At 51.9% G+C, this 23,053-nt stretch overlaps 2 protein-coding genes and 1 long non-coding RNA gene across 12 annotated transcripts in view; all 3 read left to right on the forward strand.

Annotated features, from left to right (window-relative positions):
* Positions 1–23,053, forward strand: part of LOC146401553 (uncharacterized) — an 838,561-nt gene that overhangs the window by 669,522 nt on the left and 145,986 nt on the right. The window lies entirely within an intron of this gene.
* MAD2L1BP (MAD2L1 binding protein) lies at positions 592–5,337 on the forward strand. Of its 2 annotated transcripts, none has more exons than XM_084968231.1 (3): positions 592–668; positions 1,197–2,410; positions 2,912–5,337. In XM_084968231.1, the coding sequence occupies exon 3, from the start codon at positions 3,289–3,291 to the stop codon at positions 3,790–3,792; it is 504 nt and encodes a 167-aa protein (XP_084824357.1). In that variant the 5' UTR covers positions 592–668; positions 1,197–2,410; positions 2,912–3,288; the 3' UTR covers positions 3,793–5,337. The 2 variants fall into 2 exon arrangements, with proteins under 2 accessions (XP_084824357.1, XP_001929550.4); XM_001929515.7 differs by having other exon boundaries at positions 1,197–1,462; positions 3,280–5,337.
* On the forward strand, positions 4,741–22,969 carry RSPH9 (radial spoke head component 9). 9 transcript variants are annotated; one of them, XM_084968234.1, is made up of 6 exons: positions 4,741–4,857; positions 6,345–6,462; positions 11,373–11,538; positions 15,070–15,199; positions 15,670–15,816; positions 22,742–22,969. In XM_084968234.1, the coding sequence occupies exons 2-6, from the start codon at positions 6,449–6,451 to the stop codon at positions 22,900–22,902; spliced, it is 618 nt and encodes a 205-aa protein (XP_084824360.1). In that variant the 5' UTR covers positions 4,741–4,857; positions 6,345–6,448; the 3' UTR covers positions 22,903–22,969. The 9 variants fall into 9 exon arrangements, with proteins under 9 accessions (XP_084824360.1, XP_084824361.1, XP_084824362.1 ...); XM_084968235.1 differs by lacking the exon at positions 22,742–22,969 and adding an exon at positions 16,050–16,249; XM_084968236.1 differs by lacking the exons at positions 4,741–4,857; positions 22,742–22,969 and adding exons at positions 16,050–16,099; positions 22,218–22,374 and having other exon boundaries at positions 6,381–6,462.

Consider the following 23,053-nt stretch of genomic DNA (forward strand, 5'->3'; position numbering starts at 1 on the left):
TGAGCGAGACCATAGTCGGGTTCTTAACCCGCTGAGCCACAACCGGAACTCTGGAGCTTGTTTCTTTTTAACAGTCTCCGGGACTTTAACAGTCTCCTCTTTACACCTTCCTCTTTACACATCCTGCAGGTCACACCCCTCGCTCCCACTCCCTCTAGGTTAAGCTCTCCTGTTCTTCGTGTCCACAGCCCACGTACACCCTACTGTATAATTCATCACACTGCATTCCATCTATAGGCACCGAACCCTCTGAGGACAGCGCCTGCCTCTGGCTTGTTCGTCGCAGAGTCTCCAGCACCTAGGACAGGGCCTGGCGCGAAGTAGGTGCGCAGCGAATAGAGACTGCGGGAGAGAACGGACGCTTGCGGGCGGTTGTCCCTTGGAAAGCAGCGCTAAGTGGCTGAGAACCCGTGGTTTCTCTGTTGGGGAAGGGCTTGGCGTACCCGCCTGATGTTAAGGTGGGGAACGCCAAGCTCAACTCTTCACCCAGCCTAGCCTACACCACAGTACACGGCGCTCCGCCCCTTCCGGCCCGGCGAAGCCGGAAGTAGAGGCGAAGGTTTCCCATGAGGCTTCGCGGGGCGCCTATTCAAACTGCTCCGAGAGGAGGAAGGAGGTCGTGATGGCGGCCCCGGAGCCGGAAGTGCAGTCCCCGGTCGCAGTCTCTGGTAAGGCGTGGGGTCCGGAGCTCCAGGAGTCTTAGGGACCTGTTTTCGCCCTGCCGCCGCTCCCTCCAGTCAATTAGCCCTGGCCCTTTCTCTAGCTCGTCTTCCTTGTCCGGGTTTCCCAGCATCCCTCCCAGTTCTGATCCGGCCCCATTGACTGTGTCACCCCCACGGCCCTTGATCCCATTGGCTTACCCCACTGCGTCTTCGCGGCGGGTTCTGGACCCTGTCTAACTACACTCTCCGCTCTTTTTCCTAGATCAGGGCCTCCACTTTTTGAGCAGAGCCCCAGTCATTGCCTCCGAAATCCTCCGCTCGTCCCGTTTAAATCTCGTCATCTCTTAAAACCTCTTAGGCGAGGGATCCGGAATCTCTCCGCCACCGCCCACAGGGGAGTTTGCGGAGATACTGTGAATTGTCGGGGTGTCACCTCCGCGGTGGTAGCTGATGTCGCCGCAAGAGAATGAGAAGACTGGTTTTGGCCTTTTAAGTTTTTCATTTTTCTCTTTTATCTCTCTGTGCCCCAACTAGGTTTGGAGTGGTGTGAGAAGTCGGAGGAAACCCACGACCCCCAGATAGAACTACTTGAGACTACTTCTGCCCAAGAACCTCCCAACCCTTCGGAGCCCCTTCGTCCCAGAGACTGCATGGTGCCAGTGGTGTTTCCTGGGCCTGTGAGCCAGGAAGGCTGCTGTCGGTTTACTTGTGAACTTCTAAAGCATATCATGTACCAACGCCAGCAACTCCCTCTGCCCTATGAACAGCTTAAGCACTTCTACCGAAAACCTTCTCCCCAGGTAGGCTTTGGGAGAAAATTGGTGGGGAGACTATGGCTATTAGATGGTAGGGAGTTAAAAAGGGAGTCTAAGGAATCCTCAGGGCCTGTCAGCCTAAGTAGCTGTAAGCGATGTTTCTCAGTCCCTTTTGCCTGCTCTGGGATTGATAGTCTAACTCTTCCTGCTTTTCCTCTTGTTTTCTTTTTCTGAAATCCCTACTGTGTTTTGCATTTGGGCTTCATGAAATAATCTTTTTTTTTTTTTTTCTTTATTGGGCCACACCTGTGGCATATGGAAGTTACTGGGCTAGGGGTTGAATCAGAACTCCAGCTGCTGGCCTACCCAACAGCAACAGCAAGGCCAGATCCCAGCCTCATCCACGACCTATCCTGCAGCTTGAGGCAACACCACATCCTCAACACACTGAGCAAGGCCAGGGATCGAACCTGCATCCTCGTGGATACTAGTCAGATTCTTAACCTGCTGAGTCACTCCATCTCTGGATATTTTTGTGTTCTCCTCTGTCCTTTGCAATGTCTCTTTCTTCCAGACTCCTTTCCCTATTCGTTTGTTTTGATTTTCATGTTAGAGGCTTTCATTTGATGTCTGATGAATAGTTAAGAATAAGTCATTAGGAGTTTGCCTTGTGGCTTAGCAGGTTATGAACCCAACTAGTGTCAGTGAGGATGTGGGTTCCATCCCTGGCCTCGCTCAGTAGGTTAAGGATCCGGCATTGCCGTGAGCTGTGGTGTAGGCTCAGAGCCCTTGTTGCTGTGGCTGTGGCTGGCAGCTGTAGCTCTGATTCAGCCCCTAGCCTGGGAACTTCCATATGCCAGGGGTGCGGTGAGGTGGTGGTGGGGGGCACTAGGTTCGTGGCTGGACCTGTGAGTAGCTGAAAGGCTTTGAGGATATTGAGTGGGAACATAGTGATAGTGATAACAGGTAAGAGGATTATTTGGTCTAATAAAGGTGATTCTGGAGTTTGTCTTCCAGTTAAACATGGGAAATTGAACATATGCTTATTTGTGCTCCCATCTGAAATACTACTAAATGAAAGAATAAATGAAGGAGAGAGAGCAAGAAAGAGAAAGATCTAAAACATTCTGTCTGGGTGGAGGAAATTGGCAGGCAGTCTAAGGATCATTGCACAGGTTTTTACTCAGTCCCCATGTGTTCACTCTTGTCTTCTGTGGAGCTTAAATCAACAAGCCCTGGGCCTTTCTGGGCTTCTGCAGTGTGAGTCTGTTTGCTTCTCAGGGGAGTCCCCTTTGGCAGCACTTGGTAGTCAACGCTCTTGAACTCTTCCATCTCCTTTCTATCTTCCAAGAATTTGTTGCCTTTGGCCAGTTGTCTCTTTTCCAATTCTGGCTGCCCTTGGGAGTCCTCTTTGTCTCCCCCGCCTCCATCCCACCTTCCCTCCCGTGTTTCCTTCCTCCTTCTTTCCTTCAATTTGCCCTGTTTAACTGGAAGATGAACTTCAGAAGCACCATTATTTATTAGACCAAATGATCCTCATCCTTCTTATCACAGCACAACAAAAATTTGCCACCTGCCATGCCCCCACATCTTTTGAGTATTTTAGTTGCTTATTTCTGGATGCCCTCCTGCTTCAGGACAGTCTTTACTGTTCTAAGTGTGGCAGAATTATGGTTATGTACAAAGAATATATTTTCCTTTTTGAGACATTGTCATCTGATAAAACCCAGTCTTGGCTCTGGCAGTTCACTGAACTGGAAACCCAATCCCATAAGTCTGTTCTATCCCAGCAGGATTCTTCAGAGATCATTAGCTTTCCCTAACTTGTAGGACTTCTCTGTCACCGTTCTTTGTCCTCACAGGCAGAGGACATGGTGAAGAAGAAGCCTCGGGCCACTGCTGAGGCAAGCAACAGGAAATGCCAACAAACCCTGGTGGAACTGGAGAGTGTCCTCAGCCACTTGGAGGGTCTCTTTGCCCGGACGCTAGTACCACGCGTGCTGATCCTCCTGGGGGGCAATGCCCTCAGTCCCAAGGAGTTCTATGAGCTTGACTTGTCCCGCTTGGCCCCGAACAGCATGGACCCAAGCCTGAGCACAGCAGCCTGTTTGCGCCGCCTCTTCCGGGCCATTTTCATGGCTGACGCCTTTAGTGAGCTGCAGGTTCCTCCACTTATGGGCACTATTGTCATGGCCCAGGGTCACCGTGACTGTGGAGAAGATTGGTTCCGACCCAAGCTCAACTACAGAGTGCCCAGCCGGGGCCACAAACTGACTGTGACCCTGTCCTGTGGCCGACCTGCCATCCCAACCACAGCCTGGGAGGATTATATTTGGTTCCAGGCACCAGTGACATTGAAGGGCTTCCACGAGTGAAAGGGAACGCTTCTTAATTGTCAACACAGTGGCTAAATTATCTTTTCCCCACAGCACCAAGTCAGCCCATCCCTTGCTTGAAGCTGGTTCCTTCCTGGTGAGAGGAGGGTTCTATCCTGGCTGCCTGCTTCCCTTCCTCAGACTTCCTGGTGGGCTCATGGTCTGCCTGGGGCAGTGATGATCATCACTGAACATGCATCTCTTTGAATCAAAGGCTGATCTCCCCAGAGGGTGCTGTGGGTCAGGGGTTTCTTTTTGGGGTTGGAAAGCAAAACATGTGCACACAGACAGACACCCTTGTGGAGGAGACACTCTTTTGCTTTTTGCCGTGGCTTTTTGGAATCTTTAACAGAGACATAATGTGAATGTGACTCATGAACTTAATGATTCCTATTCAATTTTCCTTGAAGACTCTTTTGGCCTAAAGAGCCTTTTTCAGGCTTAAGGCTAGAGTGTTTTGTCTTTCCCCTTGGCCTCATATGCTCTGGGCTTCCAGAATTTTTTTTTTTTTACTATTGGTTATTTCTCTTCATCAGCCCCAGCCTAATCTGGGAAGTTAAGGGATGTGGCCAAGGTTCTGTAACACTTTGCTATGAGAGCTAACTCCTAGCCTGATGGTCCTTCCTTGCCACATACTGGTTTTTGTGATCCTTAGAGCTTGTGTGCCTAAAGCAGAGGTCACACCGGGGAAGGAGGCTGAGAAAAGAAAACCAAGCTGGTGTTTGCAAAGCCTGATTGAACCATGGGCCGAGATGCCAGGACTGCTCTGTAGGATCACCTCCCTGAGGCCAGATGTCCTTTCTGGAATTCTGCCCAGCCTGTCTCCATTGCACTTGTGTGGTGGCTGTGGGTAGTTACTGTTGGCAATATTGTCCTTAGGCAGATCCCGCCTCCTGCCTGTGGCTGTTCCTCCTCAGCTGCATCTCTGGCTTGCCCGTCCTGATCCTTGTTGTTGTCCTCCTGGGCTTGATGCTCTCCTCACCACTCAATATTGATGCTCTTTGTCCCTGAGAACACCTGCTAATTTCTTGGAAGCAAGTTGAAGACAGAACCCTCACTCTGCTGGTATTGGAGATTGGTGTGTGTGTGTGTGTGTGTGTGTGTGTGTGTGTGTGTGTAAATGGGGACAATATATACTATTTTTTATGTTTTAAGAATGTTTTTATGTTTCAAGAAAACATAAAAAAATAGTTTATATTTTATCATAGATTTTAAGCACTTTACATGCATTATCTGATAACCTTGCAAAGTTGGTGTTCTTGTCCTCATTTTATAGATGAGGCTTGGGGAGATTAAATAACTTGCATTAAGTTTTAAAACCTGAATTCAGACCCTGTCTAGCTGGTTCCAGAGGCTGAGTGCTTTACACTGTGCTGTATGTCCTGTGTGATATGACTCTGAAATTATTAAAACAGGGTTTGCCCTGTTGAAGGTAGCAGCATTGCAAAGCTGCAGGAATTCCCTCTCTGGCTTCAGATTGTGTTTCCCAACATGGAACCTGCTATTTATTGGTGCTAAGTAAATATGGAATCAATGCAGACAAAAGGTTTTGAGTTCTTTTCTGAGCTGACCACATGAAGCATTCCACCAGCTGGAATTTCTGCTGTTTTTCTGTCTGATGATAACTTACAGAGGGAGTTCCTATCGTGGCGTAGCAGAAACGACTCTGACTAGGAACCATGAGATTGCGGTTCGATCCCTGGCCTCGCTCAGTGGGTTAAGGATCTGGCGTTGCTGTGAACTGTGGTATATAGGTCACAGATGCAGCTCGGCGTTGCTGTGAACTGTGGTATATAGGTCACAGATGCAGCTCGGGATCCTGCGTTGCTATGGCTGTGGTGTAGGCTGGCAGCCACAGCTCTGATTTGACCCCTAGCCTGGGAACCTCCATATGCCTCTGGTGTGGCCCTAAAAAGCAAAAAAATAAATAAATGTAAAAAAAAAAAATAACTTACAGAGAGGAACAGGGCTTGTCTCCCATTTGGGATGGGAGAGGCTGAGGGGTATGTGTAAAGGAAGGGAGAGTTTTGAACAAGGATGTTATAAATTGTTTTGAGATGGAAGACACATTAAGCCAAGTCAGCTCCCTTAAGTACTAATTTTAAAAGCCTTCATAAACATCGAGACAAAGTAATTTATCCGGGTAATTTAGACACATGTGTCTCTCGGCTTAGCAATGGGGCCCAGGTCATTCTGATTCATTAGTCCTCTCCAAAGGAATCCAGATCAGTTAATTGAGCAATAAATCTCATCTCTTTTCCTGACAACAAGCCTGCTGAGGCACCTGTTTATCCCTTTGACCTTGGCTGGGCCCTCCAGAGGTCGATGTGAGGAAAGAGTCTCTAGCCCAGGGAGTGAAGAGCCCCTGCTGCAGTGGAGTTCTGGCCTTTTATCTGTTGCTACCATTCAAGCCTAAAAGCAGATGTGGGGCCAGAGATAGGTAAATGTAGGTGGTAGGGAAGGTATAGTTAATGTGAATGAAAGTGCTGGTGGGAAAGTCTGGTCTGTAAAGTCATCCTGTGGTACCCCTCTTTGCCCCCCTCCTTTCCCAGGTGTGACCTGTGTCTTGCCCCGCTGCCTAGGTCTCTGCCCTTTAGGTGGAAGAGCCCTATGGAAGGGAGAAATAGACATCAGTGAAGACTGAAGAGTGGAATGGATGGACCTGAGTCTGTAAGACTGGGCTTTGAGGGGAATTAATTGCCTTAGAATCCTAGAGCCAAGAGCACCTCACATTCTTTTCTTTTCTTTTTTAATTTTAGTATTTTCTTATTAAGTATTTTAAAACCATGCGCACTCCAACAGTATCTCAGTAATCATGTCTAAGGAGTTGTAGATATAGATTATCTAGTCACATCCACTTGTTTTACATTTAGAAAATGAGGAAATTTAAGTGTCTTGCCCAAGGTCACCCAGAAAAAAATAATAATAACAACTTTTTTTGAAGTACTTAACATATACAAACACAATTAAAATGCAGCAGAACTCTATGAATTATCAGCATTTATAAATGGGGATATTTAGAACAAAGTGATTAAGTACCTTTTCCAAAACCATGTCACTAGTACGTGATGGATGGAATTAAATTTCCAGTAACCCTAATTTCAAAGCCTATGGTATAAACCAACCAAATTCTTTTTCTTTTCTTCATAGCTAATTCTGAGGCCAAAGGACATGACTGGTATGAAGTGATACACCTAGTCCCACTGTTGTATTATTTTTCTTCCCAAGCCCCCATGGCATGTACAGTGTGGACTCAGTAAGTGTCCACTGGCTGGAAGGGCTTAGGGAAGGCAAACATATCCCTGGATTTGGGCAAATTGGGACCTTCCACTAAGCCTACCTATTTTGTGGGGGGTGGGGAACAAACCCACGCCGGTGCCGTAACAACTGAACACATCCAGTCACCTACCCCGGAAAGGAAGCAGGAGGGGACTAGCTTAACCAGGCTTTTCCAAAGGGCTTCCTGGGAAAGCTGGCTGGAGGCCGCAGGTGGAATCCTGCTTCCGGTCTGCCCGAGGGGCGGGGCTTTGGGTCTCCGTGGAGGCGCTTCTCCTAGCAACCTGCGGGCGTTGAGCGGGGAGGCTTGTGCGATGGACTCGGAGAGCCTCCTGCTATCGCTGGAGCTGGCGTCGGGCAGTGGGCAGGGTCTCAGCCCAGACCGTCGGGCCTCTCTGCTCACCTCCCTTACGCTGGTTAAACGCGACTACCGTTTCGATCGGGTCCTTTTCTGGGGCCGCATCCTCGGCCTCATCGCTGATTACTACATCGCGCAGGGCCTGAGCGAGGACCAGCTTGCACCTCGCAAGACTCTATACAGGTGGAGGCTGCAGGGGAATACCGAGGGGAAGGCCACGGGCTAACGGGGCGGGAAGGGGTGGGCAAGGTCTGAAAGGGCGGGGCCCTGGGAGAACTTAGAGACTGGTAGGTTTATAATAGAGGCTGGGCAAGAGGAAAGTTCCCAAAGAATGGAGACCCAGAGTAAAAGCAATGTGTGAGCCTGGTGTGGCCCTGGCTTTTCAGAATTCAGCTGGGAGACAGGTCAGAAGCCTGGGGTGGGAGGGCATGGTGTGGGGCTCTTTGGAAGCAGGTCACGAAGCACCTTCCGTGCAGGTGTTTGCTCACAGCAGGAGGGGCTCTAGGAAGTAGTGAACAAATGGTGAATGGAACAGAAGGGATTTAGAACTGGAGAAAATGCCTCGGACACCATCGTACTAGATCCTCCAGCCTCTTTTTGACCACCCCCCACCCTGCAACGTTGATGGGGAGCTCACCATTTTACAAAGCAGTCCATTCAGGCCGCAGGAGGTTGAAGATGTCATTTACCTACTCACGCATGAATCCAACATTGTTTGGATCCTGTGCTAGACTTGAGGTTACAAAGATGGCTCAGTCTCACTCCTATCTCCAAGTTAGTCACATCCTAGGGAGGGAGACTGAGGTGTAACCCAGCAATTACAGCCAAGTGTGTTAAACTAGGACAAAGGGGCGGGCGTTCTCCTAGAGAGCAATTAAATAGGATTACTGAGGGAGTGACTTTGAGATCTGAGAGATGATTAGGAGTTCTCCAGGAAGGTGTGGGGGAAAGCCATGCCAGTTAGAGGGAACAGTTCTGCAAACTTGTTGGCTGGAGCTGGCTTGGAGTGTTTGGGAGAACAGTGGGTAGGCAGACATGGCAGTGACAGCCTAGGGTTTTATATAGAACTGGATGGAGAGCCCAGGGGGGTTGAACTTGTCCTGAGGGCCTTTCAGCAGGAAGAGTCTGCTCAGACCTGTGTGGGCAGCGTGGTCTGGAAGTGGGTGTTTGGTTGCAGTGCCCAGATGAGGGGGACTTGAAGGGAGGAGGTAGCTGAGGGAATGGATCATAAGGGAGGGACTGGAAATATTTCAGTGGTAGAAGTACTGGGATTTGTGACTGAATGGGGGAAGGTGAAGAGGAGGTCAAGATTGACCCTTCCTTTTAGCTTAGGCAGCGGGGTTAGTACTGTAATGTGAGGTGGGCAGGGTGGCAAGGAGGCATATTAAAGTACAGGTCCGAGAACAATTTGGACTGAAGATAGAGATTTTAGATAGACTCATTTTATTTTTTTGAGACTCATTCTGTAAATTTTATTGATCTAGACAAAGGGAATTCAGTGCTAAAGAAGTCCTTGTCTTCACAGAATTTTTTTTTTTTTTTTTGGTCTTTTTTGCTTTTTCTAGGGCCGCTCCTGCAGCATATGGAGGTTCCCAGGCTAGGGGTCGAATCAGAGCTGTAGCTGCCGGCCTACGCCAGAGCCACAGCAACGAGGGATCCGAGCTGCGTCTGTGACCTACACCACAGCTCACGGCAACGCCGGATCCTCAACCCACTGAGCGGGGCCAGGGACCAAACCCACAACCTCATGGTTCCTAGTCAGATTCGTTAACCACTGCGCCATAACAGGAACTCCTTCACAGAATTTATATATATAAATTTTTTTTGCTTTTCAGGGCTGCACTCGTGGCATATGGAGTCTAATCGGACTAGTGGTCTAATCGGAGCTGCAGCTGTCGGCCTACAGCACAGCCACAGCAGTGGAGGATCTGAGCCTCATCTGAGACCTACACCACAGCTCACGGCAACACCAGATCCTTATCTCACTGGGCGAGGTCAGGAATGGAACCCGAATCCTCATGGATACTAGTTGGGTTCGTTGACCACTGAGCCAGAATGGGAACTCCGAGGTAACCTTTGAGAAGAGACCTGAAGCAACCAAGAGAGTGGGCTGTGTGTTTATATGAGGGAAAGGCATTCCAGGCAAGTGCAGTGGAACCTCGTGGAGACTCACGTGGCTGGAGAGGAGTGAGTGAGGGCGAACATGGCAGCACGTGAGAGGGGCCAACACATTGTGCAGGGCCCTGTGGGGCACTGTAGGGACTTGGCTCAATGGGAAGTCATTGGAAGCTTCTGCACAGAGACACAATCTGGCTTAGGTTGTAACACTTGGGTGGGGACCAGGCTGAAGTGGGGGCAGGTGTGGACATGGGGAAACCAGTGAGGAAGCTACTGCAGTATCTGGGCGAGAGTAGGTGGTAGCTGGGATGATGTGGAAGCAGTGAGGGGATGAGAGGCAGGTGGACTCTGGACATCAGCTGGGGAGGAGCTGGGTTCTGGGAGTGGGTAGTGAGATAGCAGAGAGAAAAGGGGTGAGAATCGATCCCTGGGAATATTCAGGGCACTGGAGTGGGGAGAAGGGAGATGTCAAAAGAAACAGAAATGGAAACGCATCTGTTGGCTTTTGGGTCTCAGATGACCTCCTTCTGAGCAATGTCTTGGGGTGTCAGGAGCAGAATCATGGTGCATTGTTGGAAGAGTGAAAGCAAAGGGGAGGAGGTGCTCCCAAAGGGCAAATTATTCTAGATCAGCGCTGGGGAAGAGGAGGGAGGGACAGGAAAGGCGCATGTGCTGAGGAGCATGGGTTTGAGGGCTGTTGTTTCAGAAAGCTGGGTGGAAGTTCCCATTGTAACTCAGTGGATTAAGAACCCGACTAGTTTGGAGTTCCTGTCGTGGCTCAGTGGTTAAGGAATCCGACTAGGAACTGTGAGGTTGGGGGTTCGATCCCTGGCCTTGCTCAGTAGGTTAAGGATCCACCGTTGTCGTGAGCTGTGGTATAGGTTGCAGATGTGGCTTGGATCCCCTGTTGCTGTGGCTCTGGTGTAGGCCGGTGGCTACGGCTCCAATTCAACCCCCAGCCTGGGAAACTCCATATGCCGTGGGACCCTAGAAAAAGCAAAAAGACAGAAAGACAAAAAGACAAAAAAAAAAAAAAAAAAAAAAAAAAAAAAGAACCCGACTACTATCTGTGAGGATGAGGGTTCAGTCCCTGGCCTCGATAGTAGGTGAAGGATCTGGCATTGCTGTAAGCTGCTGTGTAGGTTGCAGATGCAGGTCGGATCCCACATTGCTGTGACTGTGGTGTAGGCTCCACCTGCAGCTCCACTTCGACTCCTGGCCTGGAAACTTCCACGTGCTGCAGGCAGGCAGGCAGGCAGGAAGTTAGGAAGAAAGGAAGGGAGAAAGAGAAAGAAAGGGTGTTTTTATGTTGTGAAGGACCCAGTGGAGAGAGGAGGGAGAACTCATGAGCAGGGGGCGGGCAGGGGATGCAGGCCCTGCGTGGATGAGGGAAGAGTGAGAAGACATCCCCCACCTGGCAGGACATGGGAAGGAAGGGTCTGGGCTGGCGATGTCCCTCAGGACCTGGAGGAGGAGAGCACCTTGAGCCTGAGCTGGGCTTTCCTGGGCCGTGGGGGTGATGGCTGTGCTTTTGGGGCTGTGCTGAGTGTGAATTTGGGGCTCGCCAGAGCAGAGGCACTTGCAGTTGAGGAAAGTCCACCTCCCAGATGCTCACCCACGATCTCACAGTCCAGATATCTAGGAAGAAACCCTTGGCATCTCTTGGCACATCGAAACTTTTAAAAAGCCAAGGTGAATTTACATCACAGATGGGATGGGGCGCACCCCAGCCACTCAGGGGGCAGGTGTGACTGCCAGTGGCTTTTCTTGGGCCTCACCCCTGGGGAGATGGGAGGTGGAAGGGGAATCACGGGGATGTTGTTGGCAGCCTGAACTGCATGGAGTGGAGCCTCTTGCCCCCCGCCACCGAGGAGATGGTGACACAGACATCCGTGGTGAAAGGCCGCTTCATGGGGGACCCCTCGCATGAGTACGAGCACACTGAGCTGCAGAAGGTGAACGAGGGCGAGAAGGTCTTTGAAGAAGAAGTAGTGGTGAGTGAAGACAGGAGGAGGAGGGGGCCTGTGTGCAAAAGGCCTGGGCCACCCAAGCCCAGCCCAGCTGACACGGCGGCTCCGGCAACCGTTACCCTTACTGCCCCCGTGGCCAGCCTGGCCTGGAGTGCTGGATGTCTAAGGCCCTGTGCCACTGTGCCCGTCATCACTTCATTCTCACAGCTCTGGGAAGTTAGTTGGTACATTACCAGGTGGTAGAGGAGGACCCTGAAGTGTAGAGAGAGAGGTTAAGTGACCTGCCTGGGGTTACACAGCTCCTGAGCCGTGACAGGGTGGGGAGGGGGTGGGCGGCTCTTGTGGAAGCTGGAAAGAAGGGGGTCTGTGCTGCACCTGCAGTAAGGGGTGTGCGTAGGTGCTTATATTTTTGTATAAATTTTAATTTTACTAGATAATACATTTACGTGGTTCAAAATTCAAAGGTACGAAAAGAATATACTAAAGTTTCTCTCCCACCTTGTCCACCAGAATATAGTGTTCTATATGAGTGTGTGTGTCCAAATCTTTGTGTGTGTGTGTGTCAAATCTTTTTTTGTTGTTGTTGTCTTTTTTGTCTTTTTAGGGCTACATCCACAGTACATGGAGGTTCCCAGACTAGGGGTCTAATCGGAGCTGCAGCTGCCGGCCTACACCACAGCCACAGCAACACGGGATCCGAGCCACATCTGTGACCTAGACCATAGCTCATGGCAACGCCGGATCCTTAACCCACTGAGCAAGGTGAGGGATCGAACCCGCAACCTCATGGTTCCTAGTAGGATTCGTTTTTGCTGTGCCACAATGGGAACTCCGTGTGTCCAGATCTTTGTGTGTGTGAGTGTGTGTGTGTGTGTGTGTGTGTGTCCAATTTTGCTACTCAGAGTGTAGTCTGGATCAGAAGCATCACAGCCCTGGGAGTTAGAAATGTGGAATCTTGGGCCGGCATCAGGGTCTGAATTTTAACACATTCCAAGGAGATTCAAATACACATTAAAGTTAAAGAAGCTTTGTTTTGAGAGACATCTTATGTGATTACAAACCTCAGCCATTACCGCTCCCCAGGATATTCCCTTGCTGTCTTCAAAAACAATCCAAACCAGGAGTTCCTGTCGTGGTGCAGTGGTTAATGAACCTGACTAGGAATCATGAGGTTTCAGGTTCGATCCCTGGCCTTGCTCAGTGGGTTAAGGATCCGGCATTGCTGTGAGCTGTGGTGTGGGTCGCAGACGTGGCTCAGATCCCGAGTTGCTGTGGCTGTGGTGTAGGACTGCGGCTATAGCTCTGACTCAGCCTGCAGCCTGGGAACCTCCATGTGCTATGGGTGCGGCCCTAGAAAAGACAAAAACAAAAAAACCCCAAAAAACCCAAACAACAACAACAACAACAAACCAAACCAAATGGTAGCATGTTACACAGTTTTAAAGCACATTGCTTTTTTTTTTTTTCCCACCCCAACAATATATTTTGGAGATATTTCTATATCACTACCTTGAAGAGCCTCCCCATTCTTTTTTTTTTTTTTTTTTTTTTTTTTTTTTTTTTTTTTTTTTTGGCTGTGCTTGCAGCACATGGAAATTCCTTGGCCAGGGATTGAACCTGCACCACAAACTGCTGCAATGACAACGCGGGATCCTTAACCTGCTCCACCACAAGGGGACTTCAAGCCTCCCCGTTCTTTCTGGCTTTGTGTGAACGTACCATATTTCACAGGTGTATTATTCATGGAAATGTTGGTTTCCAAGTTTTAGCTCTGATCAGTGGTACCCCAATAAACGATCCTGTACCTGTGTCGTTTCCCATGGGTGCGCTGGATCCGAAGGACCAACTGCTAGAAATGAGACTGCGAGGACAAAAAATAACCAGCCCAAATTTTGAACCTAGACAAACCCGGGATTCAAAACTCAGCCTCTGCACTTGAACCCAAGTGATGCCAAGTCCAGATCTAGGCCTGTGATGCTTCAGCTGCAGCCCTTGCCCACCTGACAAACTTAACCTCCCTTCAGCTGTATTTTCTGTAGAATCAGGATTATTTTATTTACTCACAGGTTTGTGCAGATTGAATAAGGTGACACATTTAAAGCTCCTGCCCTGGACGCTCATTAAGTATTAGTTTCCATCTCTTTGTAAACAATTCTAGTCAGCAGCCCATGGGAATGGGTGGCTGAGTGACTGGGGAGCTCCTGGTGACATGTTTTCCCTGCCAAGTGCTGCTTTTCCCAAACATCTCTCTGAAGTCTGTTTGTTCAGGGTTGCCCTTGACATTGATTATAACCAAATTTCATCTGCATAAAAATGTTATGGTATAGGGTGGTGCTTGAGAAACAATGTTAAGAGCAGAATAGGAAACCATATAAACTAAAACTCAGGAGTTCCCTGGTGGCCCAGCGGTTAAGGATCTGGCATTGTCAGTGCTGTGGTGCAGGTTTGATCCCTGGCCCGGCAACTTCTGCCTACCGTGGGCATGGCCAAAACGAACAAACAACTGTAGCTCTAATCTTCCTTTGAATAATAGGCATAGGAGTTCCTGTTGTGGCTCAGTGGTTACCGAATCCGACGAGGAACCATGAGGTTGCGGGTTTGATCCCTAGCCTTGCTCGGTTAAGGATCTGGCATTGCCGTGAGCTGTGGTGTAGGTTGCAGACATGGCTCAGATCCCGTGTTGCTGTGGCTCTGGTGTAGGCCGGCGGGTACAGCTCCGATTCGACCCCTAGCCTGGGAACCTCCATATGTTGTGGGAGCGGCCCTAGAAAAGGCAAAAAGACAAATAATAATAATAATAATAATAATAGGCATAAAAAAATAGAAGAATGTATGTCAACATGTGAATACCTTTAGGAAGTAGAATTAAAAATTGTTTTAATTCTCTTAGGTATATTACAAAATATTTCTCTATTACCTGAATATTCTACCGTGAGCCTGTTAGCTTTTGTATTTAAAAAGGCAAAGTAAGCAACATTAAAATATGATAGGATAGTATGTTTCTGGAAGGATACATAAGAAACCATTAATGGTGAAGGCAATGGGTGACCAGTGTTGAGCTGGGAGAGACTGCTTTTTTTTTTTTTCAATTTTATTTTTTATTTAAAAAATTTTTCTTTTTCTTTTTAGGGCCGTACCTGCGACATATGGAAGTTCCCCGGGCTAGGGGTCGAATTGGAGCTGCATCTGCCAGCCTACATCACAGCCACAGCAACATGGGATCTGAGCTGTGTCTGTGACTTACACCACAGCTCATGGCCATGCTGGATCCTTAACCCACTGAGCGAGGCCAGAGATCGAACCTGCATCTTCATGGATACTAGTCAGGTTCTTTACCCGCTGGGCCACATTGGGAACTCCTTTTTTCAGTTTTCATTACTGCACTCACCACCAGCATATATTACCAATATAAGAAAGGAACAGAGGGAGGGAAGGCGAGGGCGCAACTTCCATGATTTCTGTGGACCTGGCATCTACACTGTGGTGACCCAGGTCACGTGGTCATGCCAAGGGCCCTGGCACAGCCCTGGCAGGATGTCATCTCCTGGTCCTCAGGTCCAGATCAAAGAAGAGACCCGTTTGGTGTCCATCATTGATCAGATCGACAAGGCTGTGGCCGTCATCCCCCGAGGCGCCCTCTTTAAGACCCCCTTTGGACCCATCCATGTCAATCGGACCTTTGAAGGTGAGTTCTCTGGGGGCCTCTCTCCAGGCCAGAAGGTGGCTCTTCCTGAGTGTAGTCAGACACATGTCTGGGAGTCCAGGGAAACCCTCCTACTTTCTCAGAGAAGCAGAACTGTGGCCACAGCGCTTGGAGGGTGTGCCCAGCAGCCTGGCATCAGTGCTCGGCACAGGTACCCAGTCACTGGGCTCTGTCTCTTCTCTGCCCAAGGGTGGGAGAGCCTCTGGCCACCTGGGTCCAGGGATTTGTGTGGAGCTGGGCTCCCCATGCTTTCGCTCTCTCCTCTTCCGTGTTCTCTCCTCAATACAGGATCTGAGCCAAGCTCAGGCTGAGAGAACACTGCTCCCTTTCGGCCCTTCAGTTCCCCGTCAGTAGCTGAATCCTCTGCAAGCCCCTTGCAGTCCCCAGTCACAGAGGAAGGGGGCAGTGGGGCTCGGGGCTGACCCTCCTTCCCACCCGCTGCCTCTTTGTAGGACTGTCCTTATCTGAAGCCAAGAAGCTCAGTTCCTACTTCCACTTCCGGGAGCCTGTTGAGCTGAAGAACAAGACCTTGCTTGAGAAGGCCGACCTGGACCCTTCCCTAGACTTCATGGACTCCTTGGAGCATGACATTCCCAAAGGTAAGAGCCTGTTATGTGGAGGATGTTGGATCTGCTGCGAGGTCAGAGCAGTGGGCCATGCCACCTGTCCTCTCCTCTGAAAGGAGGGGGGGACAAGGGCCTGGGTGGGCGCTGGGGGTTCACTGTGGGGCCCTGAGGGGGGCGCTTCCCCACGGCCCAATACAAGGCTCAGCTCAGCAAGCAGTTGGTGTTTGTGGACAAAAGGATTGATTGTCTTCCATATGCTTCCACAGCCAGGAAGTCTCTCGGTGTCTCTTGATTTTCATATCCATCTTGAATAGAGGCAAGTTGGGAATCTCCCCTGAAAACATTTCTGAAAACATCACTGAAAGTACTAGCCGTACAAACATCTCTGCAGTTGGTTTTGGGGTTAGATCCAGTGCTTGGTGCTCAGTGAGTGGGTGCTGTCTGATTGGCCCACCTGCTAAGGAAACGAGTTCTGTACATTTTTTGGGGGGGGGGTGTGTCTTTTTAGGGCTGCACCCATGGCATATGGAAGTTCCCAGGCTAGGAGTCAAATTAGAGCTGTAGCTTCCAGCCTACACCACAGCTACAGCAACACTAAATCCAAGCCATGTTTGTGACTTACACCACAGCTCACGGCAAAGCTGGATCTTTAACCCACTGAACTAGGCCAGGGATCGAACCCGCATCCTCATGGATACTCATGGTGTTTGTTACCACTGGCCACGACAGGAACTCTCAGTTCTGTACATTTGCCCCCCTGCTATATGTGCTGTACTTTAAAATCTTAAAATGTCAACTTCAGAGCCTTCCTGTGCTTTAGGGCCCACCTGGCTCAGGCAGACAGCTGGCAGTTGGCGGGGCCACAGAGACCCCATTTCCTTCCCCTGGGCTCCACCAGTAGAGCCAAGGGTGTCCTGGGAAGATGCAGTTTCTTGGCTGCTGCATCGAAGGCCAGGTGCCAGGCTTGGGGCGTTTTGGGGGCCAGACCCAAGGCAATGACTTGGCAGCCCTGCCTCTCTCCCTCCCCTTGTTTGGTGTTCTGAGAACTGGAGGGAATCTGTTGTTGACGATGGCAAAGATAATAATAATAACAGTTCATAAAAGCAGTGACACTGCTTACTGTGTGCCAGGCACAGTGCTCAGTCCTTCCCACACCTTTTCTCATTTTAATCTTCACAGCTGACCAGTGAGGTAGACACTATTATTATCCCCATTTTACAGATGAAGAAACAGGCTCAGAGAACTAAACGCAAGGACACAGTGTTAGAATGTTAGGCTCCAGGGCTCTGGCCTTAACTGGGGTCAAGTAGATGGTTTTTCAATCTAAGTGGACAGTGGGACCGACAGGACAGTGGTCACCCTCCCCGCTAGAGGGAAGCACTTCAGAGGAGCAGTGAGCAACCCAGTTGGGCTGGAACTCGGGGGGGGGGCAGGTGAGATGGCAGCAGTGGCTGAAGGTAAGGGCTCTGGAACCAGAAAGTCTGGGTTGAGGTCCTGAATCTGCCATCTACTAGCTGGGTGACCTCAGGCAAGTCCTTGAATTTCTTGTGCCTCAATCTCTAAAAGGCGACTAATGATATCTTCTACCTCATTGGGTTGTTATGAGAATTAAATGAGTTAACACACATACAAAACATTTAAAATAACACACAGTGAATAAGGACTCAAATAAAAGTACTTATGATTATCTTTTCTTTTTTTAGCTGCCCTCTGGTACATGGAGTTCCCGCGCCAGGGATCAAATCTGAGCCATAGTTGGGACCTAAGCTGAAGCTGTGGCGATGCGGATCCTTAACCCACTGTGCCAACCTGGGGATCAAACCTGCATCCCAGTGCCCCCAAAATGCCGCTGATCCTGTTGCACCACAGTGGGAACTCCAAAAATTAATAATTATTACTGATAATTTAAAAATAATTGGGAGTTCTCATCGTGGCTCAGCAGTAACCATGAGGTTGTGGGTTCCATCCCTGGCCTCACTCAGTGGATTAAGGATCCGGTGTTGCCATGAGCTGTGGTGTAGTTTGCAGACGTGGCTTGGATCCCGCGCTGCTGTGGCTGTGGTGTAGGCTGGCAGCTACAGCTCCGATTTGACCCATAGCCTGGGAACCTCCATAATGCTGTGGGAGCAGCCCTAAAAAAGCAAAAAGCAAAAAAAAAAATTGGAGTTCCTGTTATGGCTCAGCGGTAACGAACCTGACCATAAGGACACAGGTTTGATCCTGGCCTCGCTCAGTGGGTTAAGGATCCAGAATTGCCACATAGGTCGCAGATGCAGCTTGGATCTGGTGTTGCTGTGGCTGTGGTGTAGGCTGGCAGCTGCAGCTCCGACTAGCCTGGGAACTTCCATATGCTGCAGGTGTGGCCCTTAAAATTGAAAAAATTGCTGATATTATTTTTAGTGGCAAAAAGGCCTTAGAGTTGGGTTGGACTGGCCTAGGAGGGCCTAGAAGGCCAGGGAGTAGGAGGCCTAGACCGCGGCAGTATAAGCTACTGGTGGCTTGTGAGCAGGTCTGTGATAATAAGGCAGTACTGCATGGAAGGATGGAGAAGGGGCAAGTCAGGGATCTGAAGGCCCTTTCAGAGCTACTGCAGTGCCCCAGGAGCTCAGCCCAGGGCCCAGGTGGGTGAGGCCTGCCGGCAAGGAATGGCTACTCTGACCTCTGCCACACGGGGGCGCTAGAGTCAAGCTCCCTGAGCATAGAAAGGGGGTCCTGGGACTGTGAGAAAGATGAAGATGGTTTATAGAGGATGGGGCATTTCTCATCCATCAGACACACTTTCCAGACTCCCATTACCTCCTCCAGCTCTGCGCTCCCAGACTGGCTAGCAGCTGGAGGGAGCCAGGAACGCTGTGGTGGTGGGACCCAGCGCTGGGGGCTGAGTGGTGGGCCAAGAAAATCCTCTTAGTGCTCCTAGTCTGCAGGCAGCAGTGCCCCCCGCTCCCTGATTCAGGGTGGGGCTGGAAAACTCTGCCTTATCTTTCTCACCTGCATCGGATGCTCCTGGCCAGAGGATGTGACACTCCCTCCACTGTGCCCAGTGACTGGGGATAACACAGGGGCACCTCCTCCTCCTCGGAGCCTCACCCTCTGTGCAATGTGAAGGGCCTGGAGGGTGCTGGGGCCTTTTCAGCTGTGACCAAAGCTGACCAGATGGGACGTGGGGGCCCAGCAAAGTCTCTATAAGGGAACCCCATCTTCCCTGTCTGTCCTGCCATTGGGGTAAAGGGGACACAGGAAGAAGCTGTCCTGCTGTAAAGGGGAATGTAAGATCTGGAGCTTGGGGGTCTTTCTCAAGGATGCTGGAGCCAGTTGACAAGTGGACTCATCAGGCTCCTGGAGGAACAGGATCTGGGCCTGGGAGGTGGGTGGGTTGCAGTGGCCTGGGTCCCTGGACATCTTGCCCTAACAGTGGGCCTTAGTGTTGAAGGGTCAAGCAGTGACTGAACATCCTAGTCCTCTCCTGCATGTTGCTTTGTCCTTAGTGCTGGAGCCTGAGGAGCTGAGAGCTCCTGGCATCCCCTGTGTGGGGGCCTGAGCGGAGGAATGCTCCTGGCCTGAACTTGGGAAATTGCACAGCTTCTGGGCCTCCAGCTCCCTTCCTCACAGAGCCACCACCAGAGAGCCTCCAGGAAGTCAGGCCAGCCTTTTCTCATGGTGGCTTGGTGGGGGCCATGGTGTGGGGGCGAAAATGTGGGTGGTCGGGGGAGAACAGACCCCGACTTCGCTCCCAGACTCCCTTCCTTAACTGTAGGTGAAAGAGCAGGAGCTATGGGGCTGGAGGGGCTGGGCTGCCCAGCAGGGCCAAACTCCTAAGGCAGATTGCCCTGGAACACCAGCATTGACTGGAGGGATAGAACTGGGGAGTGTTTTTTGCCCAATGGGACTGCTGTTTCCTTTCTGGGTAAGGTGCCTCACAAACGAAGTCACCTGGATGTCCTGGGAAGTGGGTGGGGTGTAGGGCAGAGCACCTGTCCTTGCTCCACGCCTGATCTCAGGACCTGCCGGGCCGCTAGAGCTCCAGCACAATGCCCAGCTCAGGCAGCAGAGGGCAGCCAGGGGCCCGCCTGCCTGGAGAGCGGCCTTTAGATCACGGTGGTTGGGAAGAGGTGGTAGACAGGGGAAACAGTGTTGGAGAGGGGTGGAGAACACGGTGTTGTCTGTGTGTGTGTTTGTGTGTGTGCGTGTGCATGCCCGCAGGTGGTGCCTCCTGCGCAGCTCCATGACAGCCGGGCTGACAGGTGCTCAGCCTTCTGGAGCATGGGACCTGGCCCTGCCCACCAATAAGACTGGGCATTCTTTCGCCTGTGTCCCTGTCTCCACCACGCCCCTTCCCAGATCCTGTGGCCCTGGTGTTGGGGGAGTGGCTGCCTTGAGAAGGGACCCATGGTCATTGGTGTACGTGTGTCAGGCTGTGCAGTGCTGGTCTGAGGAGCAGGTTTAAGCCATCCGCTGCCCCTGGATGGCCCAGAACCCCAGCCTGGTCCACTGTCCTCCTCAAACTTAATCTCAGAGCTTTGCTGCCTTGCTTCCTGGAGGGCAGGAGAATGTAACTATGATGAGCCCCCACCCCCACCCCCAGCCTGAGGCTCCCTTCCCCACGAGCAAGGTGGGTGAGACCCCCAGGGGCCAGGAAACCCAGGACTTCCTGCTAATGCAGGAAGCTCCCTTCCTGGTTTACCAGTTCGTATCGCACCACATCCTCAAAAATGAGTGGAGAAGAGTGACTGCCCTGGGCTGCGAGCTGAAACCCAAGGTTGCAGGAGGCTGCTTCCTTGCCAGCAGTTGCAATCAGAGGGTGAAGGTGACAGCAAGTGCCTGGCTTCCCAGGTAGATGCTATGTGACCCCTGGCACGTTGAGTCTGTTTCCTGGGTGACAAGTGGGCCAGGGACAAGGAGAGGATAGGAGTGTGACAGGAATGCAAGGGAAGGAGGAGGCAGTGTTGCTGGCTGCCCGGCCCCTCACATGCCGCTCCTGCACCCTGCCAGCACCCTGGACCTGCTTGGCACTGTCCCCATCCTGGTGAGGGCACTGTATCTCTCTGGCATCACCACCACTTCCTCCTTGTTCTTAGCTGCGCTGGGGGAAGCGCTTGCTGATGAGCCTAGGCCCCTCACCTACTGGATGCCAGAGGTGGCCAAACCCTGGGTGGGCAGGCTGGTGCCAGGGGAGGCCAGGACCCTACCCTTGCCCAGGGTATAAGGCGCTGGCAACAGGGCACTGCCAACAGTGGTCTGGGTTGGGGGACTCTAGGATCCCAGTTCTCCAGGGTAGAACTCGGCCTAGGGAGGCCGCAAGATGCCCACCCCTGGTGGGCAGGGCCTGACCTTTTGCAGCTCCAGGGGGCTGTGTGACCATTGGCTCCAGGGGCAGGGAGGGACTCCCCAGATGACGCGCTGGGCACTGGCAGAGGAAGTGAGGGGGCTGTTATCCGGGGTCTGTGCTTCTGGCCAAAGGCTGAACGCAGTGCGCTGGGAACACTTTGTCCTGTCACACCCCCTCTCCTGCTACCCCCAGGCAATCTGTTTTCTGGAATGAGTGACTACAAAAGCAACAAGCTAAGGCCTCTAGAACTCTTTAGGCAGGTCTAGGAGGTAGAGGACTGCAGGTACCCAGAGAGGAAAGCTGTGGAAGCTAGGGAAATGCCCCCACTTCTCCAAGCAGGAAAGATCCCCGCCCCCCAACCCGGGCAGTGCCCCAGCCAGAGCTCTGGGAATACATGAACCACCTTCTTTCTTCCAGATGCTGCCTGGCCTGCCCTGAGAGGGCCTGGAGTAGGGTCAGGCCCCCACAGTGCCCTTCTGCTTTACCGTCTCGTGCATGGGTGGTGACACTTGGTAGAGCACAGTGCTGAGGTTGCCTCTGGGCGACCTCTCCCTAAGCAGGCAGGGCAGGGCTGAGTGGCCATCAGGGCCGGGGTGCCTGGCGGTCAGGTCTCTTGGATGCAGGGTGGCCCCCTGTGGGTGGGGCCTGAGCTATGAGGCTGCTGGGTGTGGAGTAACCAGGGTTGGGCCGTGGCTGGAGGAGGCCTGGGGGCATTGGGAGCCAGGCAGCCGGGCTGAGCTGGCAGCTGATGAAGGCCTGGGCGCAGCTCTCAATGCATCACTGGCTGGTCCAGCACCAAAACCTTCAAAGCGTTTGCCTGTCTGGCAGGGCCTGGAGCAGAGCTGTGGCTGGGCCGGGAGAGGCCCAGTGCACAGGGGAATAGAAGCTCCAGATCTGCATCCAGAGGCGATTTTCCCATGCTCCTTCCTCCCACACAGCGGCTCCCTCCCTTGGTTCTGGAGCTGGATCAGGCCCTTCCCGCCAAGTCCTCATGGCTGCACAACTCAGCCCCAGGTTGGGCTGCTCCTGTCTGGGGAGCAAGAACCAGGGCAGAACCCAGGACGGACAAAGGCTCATTAGCTGCAGCTCCAGGCCTCTCCTGCCCTAGGATGGCTTCCAGTCCACCAGCTGCCAGAAGGGGCTGACACGGCCACACTTCTCTATAAGCCTGGTCGGGTCTCATCCATCGCAGAGCAGAGGCGGCTGGGCCTGGGGGACAGCAAAATGCAAACAGGGGCAAAGTGCCCCAGGACTGAAGGCCATTGGTGAGCACCCTTAGTGCAGGAGGAGGAGCCTGGGGGGCCTCCCCCAGCCCTGCCCTGACAGACTGTGGATTCAGCTCCCTCCCCCACGCAACCTTTCACTAGACTTGCTGACAGGAACAAAACCGACTGCTTTGAGTTGCACCTCTTTTCCTTCCCTTCGCCCTCCCTCTGGAAGTGGTTTTAATGAGCAGTGAAACGGCTCAAAGGCGGTCAGGGAGTGAAGCACCGGGGGTATTAAATTGTCTTCCCTTTTCCCTGTGGAACCTTAATGCCCAGGCCTGGCTGCCCGAAGCTCAGGGCCTCTGTACGCCCTGCAGGGCTCTGGCTTCACTGTGCCCAGGCCTGTCTCCTGTCGCCTCCCCCCCAGGGTCCTGGAGCATCCAGACGGAGCGGGGCAACGCCCTGGTGGTGCTGCGCAGCTTGCTCTGGCCAGGCCTCACCTTCTACCATGCTCCCCGCACTAAGAACTGCGGTTACATCTACGTGGGCACCGGCGAGAAGAACATGGACCTGCCCTTCATGCTGTAGGGGGGCCACCCCCGGGAGTGAGAATGTAGAGCCTCTAAAGTATCTTCATAAAGTCTGGCGAACTGGGTCCGTTCTGTGCTGCTGCTTTCCCTCATCTCCGCCTCCATCTGGTGTCCAGGCTGAGCAGAGGCCCAGCTCCACAGTGAGGGGC

This window comes from Sus scrofa, chromosome 7, assembly GCF_054392235.1.
Source record: "Sus scrofa isolate SSC_HxYL_T2T_F1_AM1 chromosome 7, Sscrofa_HxYL_maternal_Yorkshire_Landrace_v2.0, whole genome shotgun sequence".
In the NCBI taxonomy this organism is placed as follows: domain Eukaryota; kingdom Metazoa; phylum Chordata; class Mammalia; order Artiodactyla; family Suidae; genus Sus; species Sus scrofa.

Bases quoted from the DNA above. Each gene is read 5' to 3' on its own strand.
- MAD2L1BP (XM_001929515.7), top strand. From the start codon at position 623: ATGGCGGCCCCGGAGCCGGAAGTGCAGTCCCCGGTCGCAGTCTCTG. The intron at 669-1,196 runs GTAAGGCGTGGG...TGCCCCAACTAG, and splicing joins GTCCCCGGTCGCAGTCTCTG to GTTTGGAGTGGTGTGAGAAG. The intron at 1,463-3,279 runs GTAGGCTTTGGG...TTGTCCTCACAG, and splicing joins ACCGAAAACCTTCTCCCCAG to GCAGAGGACATGGTGAAGAA.
- RSPH9 (XM_084968232.1), top strand. From the start codon at position 7,383: ATGGACTCGGAGAGCCTCCTGCTATCGCTGGAGCTGGCGTCGGGCAGT. The intron at 11,539-15,069 runs GTGAGTGAAGAC...CCTGGTCCTCAG, and splicing joins TCTTTGAAGAAGAAGTAGTG to GTCCAGATCAAAGAAGAGAC. The intron at 15,817-22,714 runs GTAAGAGCCTGT...CACTGTGCCCAG, and splicing joins GGAGCATGACATTCCCAAAG to GCCTGTCTCCTGTCGCCTCC.